At 36.6% G+C, this 16,668-nt stretch overlaps 4 protein-coding genes and 2 non-coding genes across 8 annotated transcripts; 1 reads left to right on the top strand and 5 right to left on the bottom strand.

The window, feature by feature from the left end:
- Nucleotides 1-2,849: 2,849 nt before the first annotated feature.
- On the top strand, nucleotides 2,850-2,920 carry TRNAG-CCC (transfer RNA glycine (anticodon CCC)). The gene has a single exon. It is a non-coding gene; the product is annotated as a tRNA-Gly (tRNA).
- A 359-nt stretch (nucleotides 2,921-3,279) lies between these two features.
- Nucleotides 3,280-4,141, bottom strand: LOC133678490 (uncharacterized). The gene is made up of 2 exons (XM_062100793.1): nucleotides 3,998-4,141; nucleotides 3,280-3,899 (listed from the first exon to the last, which is right to left on the bottom strand). Exons 1-2 carry the CDS (start codon nucleotides 4,013-4,015, stop codon nucleotides 3,414-3,416), a joined length of 504 nt encoding a protein of 167 aa, XP_061956777.1. The 5' UTR covers nucleotides 4,016-4,141; the 3' UTR covers nucleotides 3,280-3,413.
- Nucleotides 4,142-5,113: 972 nt separating this feature from the next.
- On the bottom strand, nucleotides 5,114-8,875 carry LOC133678321 (pentatricopeptide repeat-containing protein At5g61800). 3 transcript variants are annotated; one of them, XM_062100611.1, is made up of 2 exons: nucleotides 5,849-8,875; nucleotides 5,114-5,780 (listed from the first exon to the last, which is right to left on the bottom strand). In XM_062100611.1, exon 1 carries the CDS (start codon nucleotides 8,659-8,661, stop codon nucleotides 7,048-7,050), a length of 1,614 nt encoding a protein of 537 aa, XP_061956595.1. In that variant the 5' UTR covers nucleotides 8,662-8,875; the 3' UTR covers nucleotides 5,114-5,780; nucleotides 5,849-7,047. The 3 variants fall into 3 exon arrangements, with proteins under 3 accessions (XP_061956595.1, XP_061956596.1, XP_061956597.1); XM_062100612.1 differs by having other exon boundaries at nucleotides 5,114-6,194; nucleotides 6,468-8,875; XM_062100613.1 differs by having other exon boundaries at nucleotides 6,468-8,875.
- LOC133678877 (uncharacterized) lies at nucleotides 5,315-5,866 on the bottom strand. Its single transcript, XM_062101384.1, has 3 exons — nucleotides 5,849-5,866; nucleotides 5,658-5,780; nucleotides 5,315-5,566 (listed from the first exon to the last, which is right to left on the bottom strand). Exons 1-3 carry the CDS (start codon nucleotides 5,864-5,866, stop codon nucleotides 5,315-5,317), a joined length of 393 nt encoding a protein of 130 aa, XP_061957368.1.
- On the bottom strand, nucleotides 8,822-8,903 carry TRNAS-AGA (transfer RNA serine (anticodon AGA)). The gene has a single exon. It is a non-coding gene; the product is annotated as a tRNA-Ser (tRNA).
- A 3,329-nt stretch (nucleotides 8,904-12,232) lies between these two features.
- On the bottom strand, nucleotides 12,233-16,011 carry LOC133677767 (calcium-dependent mitochondrial ATP-magnesium/phosphate carrier protein 2-like). The gene is made up of 4 exons (XM_062099874.1): nucleotides 15,308-16,011; nucleotides 13,135-13,920; nucleotides 12,949-13,039; nucleotides 12,233-12,809 (listed from the first exon to the last, which is right to left on the bottom strand). The coding sequence occupies exons 1-4, from the start codon at nucleotides 15,720-15,722 to the stop codon at nucleotides 12,617-12,619; spliced, it is 1,485 nt and encodes a 494-aa protein (XP_061955858.1). The 5' UTR covers nucleotides 15,723-16,011; the 3' UTR covers nucleotides 12,233-12,616.
- Nucleotides 16,012-16,668: the final 657 nt, after the last annotated feature.

The following is a 16,668-nucleotide window of genomic DNA, read 5'->3' as shown; positions in this document are numbered from 1 at the left end:
ACCAACATTTTCTGAGCCTCCCACCTTGACTGCTACACAGAAACACCTGACAAGGGTTAGCTCAGGAAGCTCTAGAATAGCAGTTAAGGGAGAGAGTTAAGAAAAAGATGGATTTCCAACATTCTTATGAATAGAGAGCCATGGAGTGTGCTGGTCAGAGGGAATCATAGGCACCATTTATACAGAGTACGCTGTGCTACTTGCCATTAATTTATTTCATCTTATCCATGTTGAGCAAAAGACAAATTGAGACTTCAGAAATCTCATGTAATTTTCCAATGAATTAACGGGGAGAAAAAGAGATTTGTTTAAGAGTCCAAGAAAGAAGGACAAGAATCTTGCCTGCGATTTCAATGAGTCTACAGGCCACAAGACCTTGCTCTTGTGGCCTTAAGTTTGTTTTAAAAATTCATTAATCACAGGGAAGTTATCGAAAAATAACCATCCAAGAAACGTATCACACAGCGCCCCTTCCAAGTGGTGATGACATTTGACCACCATAATGGCTACAAGAACAGTTCCGTGTAGGTAACTAGGTAGGGAAAACCATTCCTGGCTCAAGAACAAATATACTACTTCTTCGAGTTTAACGCGAGAGCTAAATCTGCTTGACAACCCCATCAAAGTTGGTCATGATAGCTGTTAGTGATGAGAATTTTGTTGTTAATGTACATAAGGAGGTTAGGACAATTACATTGTGAAAAAAGGGGTCTTGGCCAGGGAATTAATATCCACAGCGATTCCTGATTTGTTCATACTAGAATTTGCACTATCTAGGCTTGTGCGACAAAAGTGATGCTTAAACACACGATTCTTTACATGTAAATTTCAATGGGATTCTTTACTGGCGAGTGGCCCTTTCGTTTTCGTGAGACAATCACTCTGCATCACAAGAGTGGTTCATGAATTCTTACGCCGGTGTTGCACCAGGCCAGAGCCTTGCTAGTTGTAAACCATTCATTATAGAACTATATGAATATGGAAAAAATTATAAATGTTTCCCTTAAAATGTCAGAAAGGAAATTATAATGGGATGAGGAATAGGTAAACATTCGATTAGCGTATGATTACCTAGATTACTTGCGTAGTGCCATGGCAATGACCCTTGGGAGAGATGTAGCAGTGGCATGATAACTAAACTAGCATAAAAAATGGTATTTAGCCATCTAGTATATGTAGGTTATGGCTCCCTGCTGCTCTCTCACCATCCATATATACATCCAGACATCCAGTCCATGGTAGGGAAGAGCTTGAAAGTCTAGATATGATCTTCTATCTATTAGTAATTGATAGTTGAATCTCTAAGATCTTAAAAAACGTTGTAGCCAACCATTTGTGAGGTGAATCAGTTAGCACCATACAAAAACTAAATTTACTTGTGGAATTGTTCATAAAATTCTGCTCCGAGCTAAAAGATTCCTGAGCGGAATTTGCCAAGACTTTATGTTTGAAAGTGCAGGCTCTTTATATCTGCTCTTCCCTTAACATATAATCTCTCTGAAGTCTGCAAGAATTATCTTATGAGAGAAAGCAAGTTGAAACCTAATTTCCAGCCATGCATCCAGTTAAATTTATTGAATGTATACATGCCATTGGCCATTGGGAGCTAAGCTTTCTATCTCCCTTGAAAGCTTCTCCAACCATTTGATTAATATCCATGAAATTCAGCCTTCTTCATTGGCTATACTAAAATATGAACCTTCAAGGAGTCTATATAGACTGGTTTGCCCACTTGCTGTTAAAATTCTCGTCGAATCTCTGTATAACCAATACATTATCTCTCATGTCTATAATCGAATCTTAGTTAATACCAGTTAATACCAAAAGCAAACAGAGATATGCATTTTACTGTCCATTCTCCACTATAAACACATCCTTATAATCTCACCGGGAAAATGCTTTCGCATCTAATCTAAATCCATCGAGAATCAAGGTGTCTTGAGTCCCACGTCAAGTTGGTCCAGCAATATCACGACAAAAAAGATTTCGGGGTTAAATCCATTTAAGGATTGGATTATGAAGAGATTATAACAATATTCCATCTTATCATTCACGTTTTATTACTGGGCCACTGTGCTTTTGTCAATTTATATTCCAGCCTTTTGTTGTTCTTCGTTCTCTCATTCTCTCTTTCGCTGACTTGTGAAAATGGACGCCTGATGAAACCACTGATCTCACAAGAGTGAAGTGCATTGTCCGGGGGATGAGCCATCTTTATGCCACGAGGGGTTGGCTCTCAAAATTGATGTTCAGATCATTAATTAATCATCACCGTATAAAACAGGTTGTTATATGGGTTTTCAGCCATTGAATCCAAGATAATTTTATCTTGAAAAATATTACTCAACTGGTTAATATTTGAGTTTATCTTTTATAAGTTATCAGTTTAAATTCTATAAATTTTATAGCTACTAAAAATTTACATAATAATTAATTTTAAGATCTATAAAATTAATCGAGATATATATAAGATAATCTGAATAATCTTTATTAATAATAAAAAAAATAATTGGATGTAATAGTTTCAATTGATATAAATGTACTTCATGGTTACAAAAGACATCTTCTTTTTAATTTAATATCTCCATTTAGAATTTGTTTCCAATAATTTGATTTTGAATATGTTGACCTTCATAGCTTCATATTAAATAATATTATATAGAGAGAATGACAAAAATTATTCACACCTATTATCACATCACACAAAGAAGAATTTGAATATTATGATGGATATTCGAGTCGAGTTATTATCATATTCATACTCAATACTTAACATAGGAGTCTGTTAATGAAATACTATTTATGATTTATCATAATAATATATAGATACACCACCAAATGATCAACAAGCGCATCTAGTGTAGTGGTATCATAGTACCCTCCCACGGTACTGACCGGGGTTCGATTCCCCGGATGCGCATTTTTTCTTTACATTTCTCCTTTTCTTTTTTTTTTTTGCCTCATCTACATTCGTTATTTTGTGCCCTATACAGCAATAGTGTAGTTGTAGGTATTTTTAAATAATTTTTTATACTATAATATATATACATTAACATATTAAAATGATTCAAATTGTACTAATCATATTAAATTTTAACAAAAATAAAAAATTTTAAATTTTTTGAGTCACGTTCCCAAACGGACCAAATTTATCTATACCATACCGCATTGGTCTTGCAGTCTATCCTTATCTCGTCATGTAGGCTTGGAACCAGCTCGCAGTTGACACAGACTGATAAGACATGAGAACTGACATTATCCAATGATGAAGGCGGGTAATCGAAGAAACACCAACATTATTTCAATTACTTCTATTTACATTCACACTGGCTGATTAAGCAAGGAGGTCCTAGAGCCTCACTCTTAAGCTAAAAAGGGGTTGATCCCATCCGAGATGCGTATTCCATAGCAGCTCAAAGCTGTAGTTTAGGATCGACCCCTACATCTTTAAGGGTCTCAGCACGAGGCTTACGTGCAAAAACATCTTTACTAGTAGGATCAGGCAAATACTCAAGTCCATAATGATCAAACTCTTGAACATGTGCTACTTTCCTGAAAAATGATTTCTTTCTGAACTTATCAGCTTCATCCACCACTTTATCTGGATCAACCACTTCAGGTATGGTCTCTCTAGTCTTCTTCCTTACGCGAACATTAGGTGCATACAGTACTTGTTGCTTGGCAGTGTAAAGACCAAGTGATATTGATACAGCTATCATCCCTAGTGCCACATAAACTGGCACAAAGTCACCTCTCACCTTCTTGCCATGCTTGCTTTCTTGATGATAGTGATGTCCAAACTGATCAGCTGTTGGTGCATATGATTTCAGTTTTGGCGGGGTTGAGGTTGCATAGGTTGCTGTTCCACTTAAGCGACTAGCTATTGATTTCCAATATCCCTGCAAACCATAGGAACAAATTTAGTCAGGGACTAAGCAAATATGTAAAGTACACTTAAAAGTGATAAAGATTGCAATAAAAATGATGATTGACCCACCATTGATCTAAAAGCCATGTTATTGCTGGGTGGGATTCCTGAAGAGGGAAACACAAAGATTTGGTAAATATTTCAAGATTCTTGGCTTTGCTTGGCTTGTTTGCTTGCTGAGGTGAAGGTTTTGGGTTCTTGAGGGTATAAAAAGGAGAGGGTGATTAGACGGAGAGAGTTCTAGAGCCACGTAGCAGAGTGTGGAATCTGCAGGGATAGTTGTTGTCGGCAGTGTGCGGTTGGGTAAATGTTTTTGGAAATTTTTTATTTTTTATTTTTTATTTTAATTTAAATTAATATGCTGTATTGTTGTTGATATTTTTAAATTATTTTAATGTGTTATTTTAAAGATAATTTTTAAAAAATAAAAAATATTATTTTAATATATTTTAAAATAAAAAGAAAAAACAACTGTCATACTTCCACGTACCCTCGAAGTGTTAGAGTGGACAGCATCAAGTAGAAGGCTCAGGAAGTGGCACGTCATGTCCTGCTACAGTACCAGGTAAATTTAAAGGCAGACCTGTGGTAATAACATGACATTTTCTTGTTCAAGGAAAGGAAAACTGGGCTGGCCTTTTTAGCGGGGAGCAAAGCTCAACTCTACTATTGTTTCCTGATAAACCTTAATCGTCTAAACTCTTAAAGAGAAGTTTTTGTGATCAGATTGCAAAGGATATGGATATGACTCATCTCCCACCAGCCCCAATTCTGTATAATAACTTCATTGCTCCAACTTCTCTGCATGAGCTTTTAAGTTGGGGCAGACAGAGATGCCCACAGGAGCGCATGGTAGGAGTCCTTTGGGCTCTTTTGCTCTACTATATCCAGATCCAGCAATTTAATGAATATATTTTCTCACTTGGACCAAATACATGCAAACCGTTCACAGGATGCTAATGCAAGCCATCCCCTGCAACAAATGCATTTTCTATTTTTTCGAAAGAATTGGAATTGCAGGAGATTGGAGTTGGAAACCTAGAAACGAAACGACTCCTTCCTTCAGCTGACAAAAGTAACCTAATAGAATAACGCACCAAAATCAGAGACCAGAAACAAGGCAAGGAGCATAGCAACATTCTGAAACTAGCCCTATAGAATTAGAAACCTAAGAACAAACTAATATTTCACAATGAAATTAATATTAGCTATCTCATTAAAGTAACCCCATCTACATACCATTGCATTCATCACTAACTAGGGTGAAATTTACAATTGAGTACAAAAATTTCGCCTCGAGCTTTGGTAAGATAAAGAGGAAAAAAAAGTTTGTAAAAAAGATTGAAAACAAGTGCCTAAATCTAAAAAAAGGTAAAGGAAAATGCATCAAAGCTGCTGAGGTTCTCTTCCCACAGATTTTAGTGTCTCTGCTTTGAGAGGGTGAGCGTAAACATCTTTGCAAATGGGATTAGGCATGTACTGAATACCAATCTCAAACTCCTGAACGTGAGCTGCCTTCCTGTAGAAGGATTTCTCAACGAATTTCTTGCCCTCGTCAACCACTTTATCTGGTACCACTACTTCAGGAATTGTTTCCCTTAACTTCTTTTTGACACGAACATTTGGTGCTTTCAGCAGCTGCTGTTTTGTGGAGGCTAAACCCAGTGAGATTTGTAAAATTATTAACCCCGGTGAATGTGAAATCAGCCTTCACTGACGTCTTCCTCACCTCTTCAACAAGATCAAGATGGCCAAAATCAGCTGCTGGACCTGCATACACCTGCCTTTTTGGCGAGGTTGATGTTGCATGTGCATTTCCTCTTAACCGACTTGTCAACCATTTCCAGTAACCCTGCAGAATGTAGCAATCAAGTCAGGAAATAACTTTAAGAAATGAACAGATAAATAGCAATCACTTACAGTTGATCTAAAAGCCATGATTAGTTTGTAAGGAGAGCTAGATGTGTTGTGAAGAGTTCTACTTATTTCATAGAACCTAGAAAGGGTTCTTGGCCATGCTTGGTAGTTGTTCTAAGATTCCTGTTGGCATTTATAGACAGGAGGCTAGAAGAGTTTCTGGAACCATGTTACACTACGTAGAAGCTGAACGGATAGTTATCCTAATTGCATAGTGCCTTACAAAGTGGCAGCTCATGTTCCCGCTTAGAGCTGAGGTGTATGGTTTCAGCTTTCAATTTCAAGCCTTGGTGAGGCACGTCGATTCTTCAGGTTCCAGTACAAGTTTCCAAACAGTCAAGTTGTTTTCCTGAAGATACGCACAGTATTGGTTAGCTGCTCCAACTACTAGCACATTTTTAGACCTTATCAGTGCATCAAGTGAGGAGCATACAGCCAATGACCAAGGGTTTTTATAATTCATTTCAGAGTCATGTCAATCGGTTTATATCGCCACGAGGACGAAGTCCATTTCTCAGTACCCAATCAGGAAAAAGCTTCAAAAATTTTCATTAGAACTTTTGAATCATTCTACTTTTGTATTCTAGGTACAAGCAGGGCGTGATCAGTCATAACAGGCTACCTGAAGATGAGCAACGCGCTATGGAACTTGGCAAGTTTCCGGAGGGAAGCTCTGAAGCTCTTTATTTTCTTTAGTAATTGAACATATCAAGTAGACACGAAATCATATTCATACTGCAGATTGCCTTCTGAACAATCAATGTACAGATCTCTGCTATGCCGCACAATATATACCCATTCTTGCCACAGGATTGGTTGCCTTTTATGATGTGTGGTCAGTTGGCATTGAGATAAGTGGTTGCTTGGACAGTAGCTAATGTCTTGAAAAAATTGGCTTTCCACTGTTGATGGAAGAAGTTTGAAAGTTCGCAACTTGCATTTCCACTACAGTTGTCTTTCTTTTACAGGGTGACTGTCCTGAGTAACGCCGCCAATAATTGCATACGTATGTTTTGATTAGAAAAGTCATCCAATTGTAAGAGCACCCACATATTTGTTCCCATTCAAGAATTTCTAGCTTAACAGCCAGCTGTCTCCGTGCATCACAAGCTGATGGTCATTTTTGCAGATATAAAATTCCCTTCCAATATAGCTAATGCAGATGTTGCAAATACGTGTTCGAATTCTGAAAGTTCAGGCATCTAGCTCAGTTCACTTTGATGTTCTCTTATTGCATTTAAAACCATATATATCTTATCACTTTCAGAATGCAAGCTATCCCCTGCGATAAACTCATGTGCAACCCCATCCAATTGAATCAAGCTAAAACCAGCAATCTTCGTTACCACCCTATTACTGCTCAATGATCTCCTGATATTCATTACATCTTCCCATCGTTCTGCATTAGCATAAACATTAGCCAAAATTGAATAAACCCCACCATCATCGGGTTTCAACTCCATCAAGTGCTTCGCTGCTTTCTCTGCAATCTCAACATCCCCGTGAATTCGACATCCTCCCAGCAAACCACTCCACACAGACATATCACCTCCTCTGGGCATATCCTTTATCATTTCCATCACTTTTTTAATCAACCCAGCCCGTCCAAGCAAATCAGCCATACACCCGTAATGCTTTGGCTCTCGAGGGACTCCATAAACAGATTCCATCTCATCAAAAAGCTTCCTTGCTTCATCTACGAGACCACTATGACTGCACCCTACCAAAACTCCTAAAATGCTAATCCCATCTGGTTTTACCCCAGCCTCTATCATTCGCGAGAAGTACTCCAACAATAACTCACCATACCCGTGCATTGCAAGGCCAACAAGCATTGCATTCCAAGTAAACAGATTTTTGTCTGAACTCGAGTCAAATATCTTTAAAGCAATGTCAACGCACCCGCATTTTGCATAGAAATCAACCAACCCAGTTGACAAAAAGGCATCCACTTTCATCGCATTCCTTTCAATATAATCATGAATTTTCTTTCCCTTTTCAAGTTCTCCTACCTGTGCACAAGCAGAAAGCGTTGAGACCAGTGCAACATTATCAGGCCTAATCTCTAAATCCACCATAAAATCAAACAATTCAATAGCCTCCTCACAATAATCTCCTTTTGCACACCCAGCTATAATCGTATTCCAAGAAACAGAATCCCTCACAGGCATTAAATCAAACAACTCCCTAGCTTTCACAACATCACCAGCCTTAACGAACCCATCAATCAACACATTATAAGAAACCACATCTCGTTGAGGACTTTCATCGAACACCTTGTAAGCATCATTTGACATATCGGAAGCCATATAACCATGGATAAGAGAATTCATAACATACAAATCCGACAAGGACCCAAATTTCAGAACTTGACAATGAAGACAACGCGATAAAAAAACCCCGCCAAGCTGCGCGCAGGCTTTGAGGGTAAAAGGGAAAGAATGAGAATCAAGAGGGACAGAAAGACGGCGCATTTGAGTAAAGAAATGGAGGGCAGGGATAGGGAAAGAGAGGAGAGTGTGGACTCTAATGATAGTATTGTAACAAAATGTAGATGGGTTTTGTATAGAATTGAATATAGATTTTGCATAGTGTAGTAGAGAAGTGGAGGATTTGGCTTTGGCTTTGGTGGTGAGAGTGTAGAGGAATTTGGTTAAAAGAGAAGGAGAGGAGTGGAAAGAAAGGGGTGTGTTTGTGATGGTGTAAGCATGGAGTTGGTGGAGCTGTGAGATTGTTTTGCATTGTTTGATTAATTTGATGATTATTGAGTGATAATTTTGTGGTGTTATGTGATTGCTGCTGCTGCTGATTAACATTCAGTTTTTAGAGTGTTGAGAATTGGTTTCTTCTTCTCACTCCCTCTTGCTCTTTCTTTTTAGTTTTTACATGCAAAAACTCGGCAAATTAGGCTGCGCTTGATGGTTTGGCGATCGGCATGCATAATCGTGGTTTAAAAAGCTAGAAAAGGAAAAAGAACGTGAACGGCAGGATTCGAACCTGCGCGGGCAGAGCCCACATGATTTCTAGTCATGCCCGATAACCACTCCGGCACGTCCACCTTTTTGTATTAGATTTTACATTAAAAATGTTATTTTATTTATATTTCTCAGAATCCAAAGTTAAAATGGGCCTCAGAGGAATAAGGAAGGCCTGAGTGGACAGGACACTGTTAGAAAGCAAATACTTTCTGGGCTTGATTTCGCCAGTCCCTTGTAACACTTTCCATTTTGGGAATGGTCCAGGAAAAAAAGCATAGAGCGACCAGAGTCTATCTACATTTATGGTTTTTTGCTGCATCTGCAAGCACGTAAAAGGTGAGTCGAGTCGACAATTATAGTTTCTAGATGTCTACCTGTTAGGTCCTCTAAAGAGGAGAAATTTTTGTCCAGCTCGTGTCTATGTCGACAGGTCCAATCAAGATATAATCGATGCAGTAGGCTCACTGTTTTTTACATATATGCAGCAGAAATCTTTCCATTTCAGTATTATCATAATATTTTATCATTTGTCTGCACTACAAGAGTCACAAGTTGAAAGGGGAAAATGAAGCTGTAAGTTGCAGAAAAGGCCATCTTACTTGTACATAAAAAGAAGAGCTTATCCATGCTCTCCACAATCCAAGGGTACTGTCGATTGTTTGAAAGGGGCAAAGAGAAGAAACATATTAAAATATATCCTCACTCATTACCACTTCTCATCAATATTAGCTTTTGTCTTTTTGACTATTCTCCATGCACAGTCTTTCCACATTTAGCTTCAAAACTTCTCCAACTTGACATGGATTAGTGCTATTTGACGCACAGATTCTCACGTCCAAATACAAAAATGGGGTAATAAGTGGACGGTGCAAAGCACTTCTTGCTTGTAAAAAGCAGAGGTATATTATCTATTTTGTTGCCATGAACATCTTTAACTACCTTTCAATTGTTTACAATTTTCTTCCTTTTTTGATGGCTTAGCCCTACACTTGTCTTCTAACTTTTTCTCTGGCACTCTCCAATTTATTATCCATCTCTCTGTCTTTTCTCCACGTGGAATCCCTCACCCAATTGAAAGAGCAGTGTAATCTACATAAAAGAAGAATAATCATATGGTCCTTAGTGGGATAAGCATGTCTCATTTACAGAATGATGCCTCGTGGGACCAGTTTTTCAAGTTTTAATTTTCTTTGTTGATCTGTTCTCTTTGGTTTTATGTTCGGAAATTTAGGTAAAGTATGGATTAAAGAAAGATTTAAGTGTGTTTACTTTCACTGTTGTTTCTTGGGTCCAAGAGGCTTATATACTGGGAATGTTAGATAGACTGAACCAAGGCAAAATCCAAAGTCCTCGGGTTTCTTTCTGTCTGAACTAATTGCTTTCCAGCACCGAACCATGCCGAGAAAGAAGAGGAAGAAGATGGTGCTAAGAATCCCAAGTGTTGGATAATGTAACTACCCTCTTCTTCCTTCACTGGATGCAAGGGGACACAAGGCAAGTCATCAAGGCAAAGGGAAGGTCATGCCTTTCTTCTGGGTTTTCTTAGTTCTTTTGTGTTCATGCCATCCTTGGCATAAACTGCTTATGTTTTCAACCAAGATTCCTGTACTGGTAGGTTGAAGCTGTGCCAAGCTGTACTTTTTATTGTAAAATGTGACTCCTTCCATGATGCTAGTATGAGTTTTCTACGTACTTGATGTTATTATTAGTTTCTTTCCCCTTTAATCAGATGCACAAAATCTTTGAGTTTTGTAGATTTACCACAGATTCCCTTCTTGTTCAATCACAACAGTCTCCAGCGCTGACCATAGCGAATATGGCGACAGAGTAAATCCCTGCGTAACCATCGAGACATGAAAATACTCCCTCTTTTGATTTCCTGTAATTCAAACTTCGCTGGTTCACACACAGACAAGCACATAGTGGGCGTGGAATTAAAGGGCATGTTAAGAAATGAACAGCTCAGTCCTCGGGCATCAATAATCAGCCTACAAACTCAATAGCACAAGGTCATCAGCAGTACCGGATCACCTGTCCTAGTAGGGACACATTGGTCAAGCCATGTAGTAGAAACTACATCATTGGCCATGGTGCATATTGAGTTAGATGAATCTTTTTTTAATATAAAAAGAAAAATCCAAGAATTACTTTCATGTTTTCTAAAAAAAACAATAATAATCATTAGCATTGAATATATTATGATATATTAGATAATATTTTTTTAAAAAAATATTAAAATAATGATATATTGAATTTATTTTAATCATGTTCTTATAAAAAAATAAATTAAAATAAATTATGGAGATTAATTTCTAATCAACATGATATTAAATGATAAAATTGAAAAAAAACCAAAAAAACTATCAAAATTAATTCGAGCTAACTTATCAAATTCATATCAAATTCATAACTTGGGTTATGAGTATAATTTCATAAAAAACAAATAAAAAAATTATAAAATTTAATTTTCTATCAACTTAATATCTCAATATTGAATGATTAAATAGAAAAATAAATCAATTAAAAAAGATAAAAAATTAAAAAATTAACTTAAGCTAACTTGTTAAACTCGCGATGTAACATCCCACATCAAGAGAAGAGCATCCAGAGTCAGGATATTAAAACAGTTGGTATCTAACCTTGTAAGACGCATTTTAAAGCCTATGGATTGTCAGAAACAAACCATGTGGCGTGAAAGCCGCGCTGGGTTGAACCATGACGAACAATTTTTTACAATGGGAAGGCGACCAGACTTTACAAAATCAATAAAACAAAAAACCATTAAAAGAACCTGAATGAATCTCATTTAATTTGTTATACTCATGACCTGGATTATAATATCAAGATAAATTCATTAAAAACAATTTACAAAATTTACAAAACCCCACTTTTAATAAATCTAATATTAAAAATTAAAATAAAAAGAAAAATAATTAAATTCATGAAATTACTATACAACCCAACATAAAATGAAATAAAAAATTATAAATCAGAATTTTCAAATCAACCTAAAAGTAAATTGAAAAAAAAACTAATGATGACCAAGACATACCGTGTTTTGTTAATAAAAATAATTCTTCCATAGAGATGGCTAGATAAGCTAAGTACTGCTTAAGGTTGCATAATGTTTAGCCAACCAGCCAATAACACAAACGATTCATGATCATAGCTGACGAATACAACAGAACAGTGCGCAGCACTAGTGCAAACAATGTTGATTGTCAATCTTGGCGACAGGACATGATTTGTGCATGAATCTAGAGTAAAAAATGACAGTAACTTGCTGTTGTATCAGCTCAATATCATCCACTCCCATCTACTTTTGGCTGCGCAGTAGTATCATGTCATTTCCATTCATTCCTCGAGTTTTAAGAAATTACGTAAAATACAATGTTTATGCAATGAAATATGATGTGCAAAGTTTTCTGGTGTTCGACAAAATAATAACAAGCGTATTGTAATCGTCAGCTAAATACAAATAACAAGGTAATACCACAATAACGCTTGTCTATTGTGGTATTACCTTGCAGCCAGATACAAAGAACTCAAGTAAAAGTTGTTCGTGAACACTTGCCAAAAAATAATAATCTGGGAAAAACTCCCAGTGACAAAACTATGAGCCCCGAATCCTGAGGGGGATTACTGCCTATTGTATAATTCAGCAAATTGTATCACCTACTTGACTAGTAATCTTATTCTTAATTTTCGTTATCAAAAAACCATTGATAAACCATAAACGTTATTCCAGATCTGGCATCAGTTTAGATGCCAGAGTGTATGACAGTTGCAACCCCTAATCAAGCTCTAGGCTCTTTTTCATAGCCTCATAAACCATATACGTTATGCTTACTGCTGGCACAACCTTCAGAAGATTTGGAAAAATTCCTTTGTAAAACCCACTATAACCTTCATTCTGAAATGTCCTCCAAAATACATCGGACATCCCTTTGTAAGGAGCAGCATTGCTAGGAGGTTGAGCTTGCATTCTGATAAGAAAAAAACAGGAAGCACAATAAATATTACATGATTTGAAGACTAGTTGAGATGGAAAGGCAGAATAGATGGAAAACCCCAGAGTGAAAAAGAGCAAGGGTAGCATAGGACTTTCAAGAAATAAAATGTTACCTGGTTCTAATAACCTGCAAGGGGTAAACACATGTTGCTCCCACGGAACCTGAGATTGTTCCGCAACACAATTGAACAAGGGGACCAGGTTCTGTAGAAAACACAGTTTTTCAGAACACAACTCCCAAAAAGTCAAGAAAGAAAAGGAAATTATCAAATGACAAAATAGACATGAGAAAAATGTACCGCTGTCATGCAGTATATATGTCTTCGACATATCTTTCAAAGTCTCATAGGCAGCAAGGTCAATGCCAGCATATGGGATAATGCCAAGAAGAGACGGCACGAGACCTTTATAAAATGCTCGAGGTCCCTCCTGAATCCATATATCCTTTGTCAGTGCTCCCAAATGTGGCGCTTTTCCACCTTCACAAACATAAGTTTGTAAACGAGTTTTCACAAGATCCAAAGGATAGATAGCAGTCTGTGCAACTGCACCTGCCATACCACCAGCTAAAAGTCTCCCACCAGGACCTATATCAACCTTGTCTCCCCCCTTAACTTCTCCAATTGCATTCTTTAACATTTCATAAGCATAGAACTTGATGGCACTTTCAGGTGCTACCTTTAAAACATTTAACCCATTACCACGGAAAAAACCCAAGAAACCTTCTTCCTTCCATATCTTGTTAATAGCAGGCACCATACAAGCACGGGTAGTCTGAACTTGCAGGACAACCTTCAGGCGATCAAGAGGAGCAGTTGCAGTACGAGAAGCGGCTCCAGCTATACCCCCTGAAATAAAATATTTACTCCTGTGAACATGCTTGCTGATTCCTTCTGGAATAACAGCTTGCTCTCCAATATCGACATGGCATACCCTTTCCCAGTGATGGTAGATGTTTTCAATAGTAGCTTCATGAGGATAGAGTAAAAGAAAATCTCTCCATTCTTCAAAAGTTATAATTCCATTATTATCCTTATCAACATGCTCTACAAAACGGGCAAGCTCCTCCTCATCAATTTCAATCCCTGTAAACAAGAAACTGCTGGGGCTTATATGATGAAAAAAAAAGGATAAAATTCAAGGCAACTGGGCTAGTGAATTCTTTGCTTGCACTGAAAGCTTGGGGAAAAAGAACAAGAAAGAAAAATCTCACAACGCATAAACATTAATTTTCATCATAATTATCTGAACTCAAGAATTAAGAAACAATTACAAACAGCGCAGTGAAATATCACAGTTGTACTTACACACATAGGGTAGGGGCAGACGTATGGCATACCAAGTTCTATAACATTCCAAGACTAAAATCCTACAAGGTTAAAAAATTCAAGGCAACTACTGAGGAAAACAAAGGATACTTGAAATCAAGAAAAACTCCCATTTGTAAAGCGCCGTAGCAACTTCTGCTTGATTAGGGAAGGTTCACCAAAGATTTGACTTGTTCACAATCGATACCACCATTTTAACAACAAAAAAACCAGATAATGTTTTGTGCTTCCAGCAAATTTCAGGCAAACTCATACAGGAATTAAGTAAAGTACCACCAAAGACATCTTTCCACTCCAAAGAACCACAGGGGCTGTCCCTTCGCAAGTTTTAAGCAAACAAATACAACATTTCCTAACTTATATCCCAATTCTTAAGCACTTCATGCCCTACAAACATACCCTATAGCAACTACAATCTTCAAAAAAAAAATTCCACATATAAAGCTTCTCGATTGCTTCCATATATTTCCCTCAAATAACTAAAGCAGACATCTAGAACCCACCAAACTGCTTAGAAAACAGTTTAACTCAGGCTAACAAATGATTGCAACATGACTCCAATTAATTATAGAGGTCAGGTCTATCATCCAGGACATAGATAAGAATCTAAAAAATGCAGCGTTAGAACTTGGCTGAAATCACCAAAAAAAAGAAAAAACGAGAAAAATACCCATTTTTTGTCATCCAAACCCTAGAAAAAAATAAATCAGGTTAACATTAAACAAAATTAATTCAGTTGACATCATGCTTCCAAATCTGTAGTAAACAGCTGAACCCCCAGTCCTCTAGCATAACCTCAACCAACTGTTCAACATGATAGAATCCAAACCAACAGAAGAATCAAAAGACCATTAAGTATCAGAATCTTCTTAGTAGATTAAAATACATTGCCAAATTCCCCGAGCTTTAAAGAAGGAAATCCTTTAACTAACTACTAAGATTACAAATTTAGACTACTTGAAACGCTGCAATAATCAACCATTGTCATCACTGCCTAATCATTATCCCCAAATGCTACAAAAAAATCCCAATAAATCTCAAAATCTAATACAACAATAAAAAAAATCAACAAAATAAAAAACCCAATTCGGAAAGAACTCGAAAAAACCCAAATAAAAAGAAGTGAGAAAATGAAAATAAATACCAGCCTTAACAAGAGCATCCCATAACTCCTCGGGCAAAATGCAGCCATTATGTTCAACATCAATAGCTTGAAAGATCCTATACAACTCCATTTCTTTATCATCCATATACCTCCTAAACTCCTGGTAATCAACCCGTCCATCACGATTTGCATCACAAACTTCCAACAACTCTTTGGCGTATTTATACCCGGCAGGGATTTGGAGCCCCGACAAGCCGGCTTCAATCTGCGCACAATCTAAATAACCCAAATTAGCTGCATCAAAAAAACTGAATAAACTTCTAATCCTAACATCCCTCTCTTCTTTCGTTTCTCTCAATGCCAGTAGCACATGATCTATGGATACTGGGCCTGGTTTTTTAACCGGGTTGCAACAACCGGTTTGATTTGGGTTCCGATTCGGGTTTCTTCCCATCTCTGGCAAGGTAACGTGGTGGCGATGGTGGTGCTCAACCGCGCTACCCGCCTCGGACAAGGTTTGGCACGTGTCGGAGATTGGATCACGAAAAAAGGTTTCTGCTTTTCTTGGGTTTTTTCCAAGGTTGATTTTTTTTTTTTAATTTATGCTATAATGCTATAATAAATTTAAATGAATCTGGTTTTCTGGGTTTTAAAAATGGAAGGGTCAAATGTAAATGAGATTTAGCGTTGTAATGAACACGGGGGGTTTTTCAAGTAAGAAATTTGGATGGGAGGGAAAGGAAAAGATCTAAACATATATATATACACTTCACAGTTGAGTCTATTACACGATTGATTTCGTTAATCAATTAGTTTACATGTCTGGAGAATTTTTTAGTATTAGTATTAAATCTAAAATCACATTCATTTTGATTTTTTTATTCAGATAAATTTTTATTGCAAAATAAAAATTAATATGCATATTTAATAAAACAAATTAAAAATTATATATATTTATAAATAATAAGAAGCTTATGATCTAAATCAAATATTAAATTGTAAAATATAAAATATAAAAATAGATAAAATATTATATATATTTATGATAAGTTGTCAAAGCTCGTGTTAATCATGTACTTTTTTAATCCATACTAATTCTTTCAAACATATGAGGTGGAAGTACTTCTTTTAGACTAATTACTTTAATTATGTTTTAATTTTTTGTACTTGTCTTAAATTGAAAGAAATGTTCAAATATCACATCCAAGAGTTGAGAAAATCAGGATTAGTTAGAAAAATGTAAATATTATTGTCTTTAATTGTTTTAACAGAAATAAGCAGGGGATTATGTTGATGTGATTGTTAATTGAGGGACCTAATAAAAAAGATGTATATACTTGGGGGACTAAGCTAATATGAGATTTGCCCAACAAATATTTTTCCATTAAAATAATATTTTT

The sequence above is a fragment of the Populus nigra genome, chromosome 18 (assembly GCF_951802175.1).
Source record: "Populus nigra chromosome 18, ddPopNigr1.1, whole genome shotgun sequence".
Lineage (NCBI taxonomy): Eukaryota > Viridiplantae > Streptophyta > Magnoliopsida > Malpighiales > Salicaceae > Populus > Populus nigra.
This window is presented reverse-complemented; position numbering and strand designations above follow the sequence as displayed.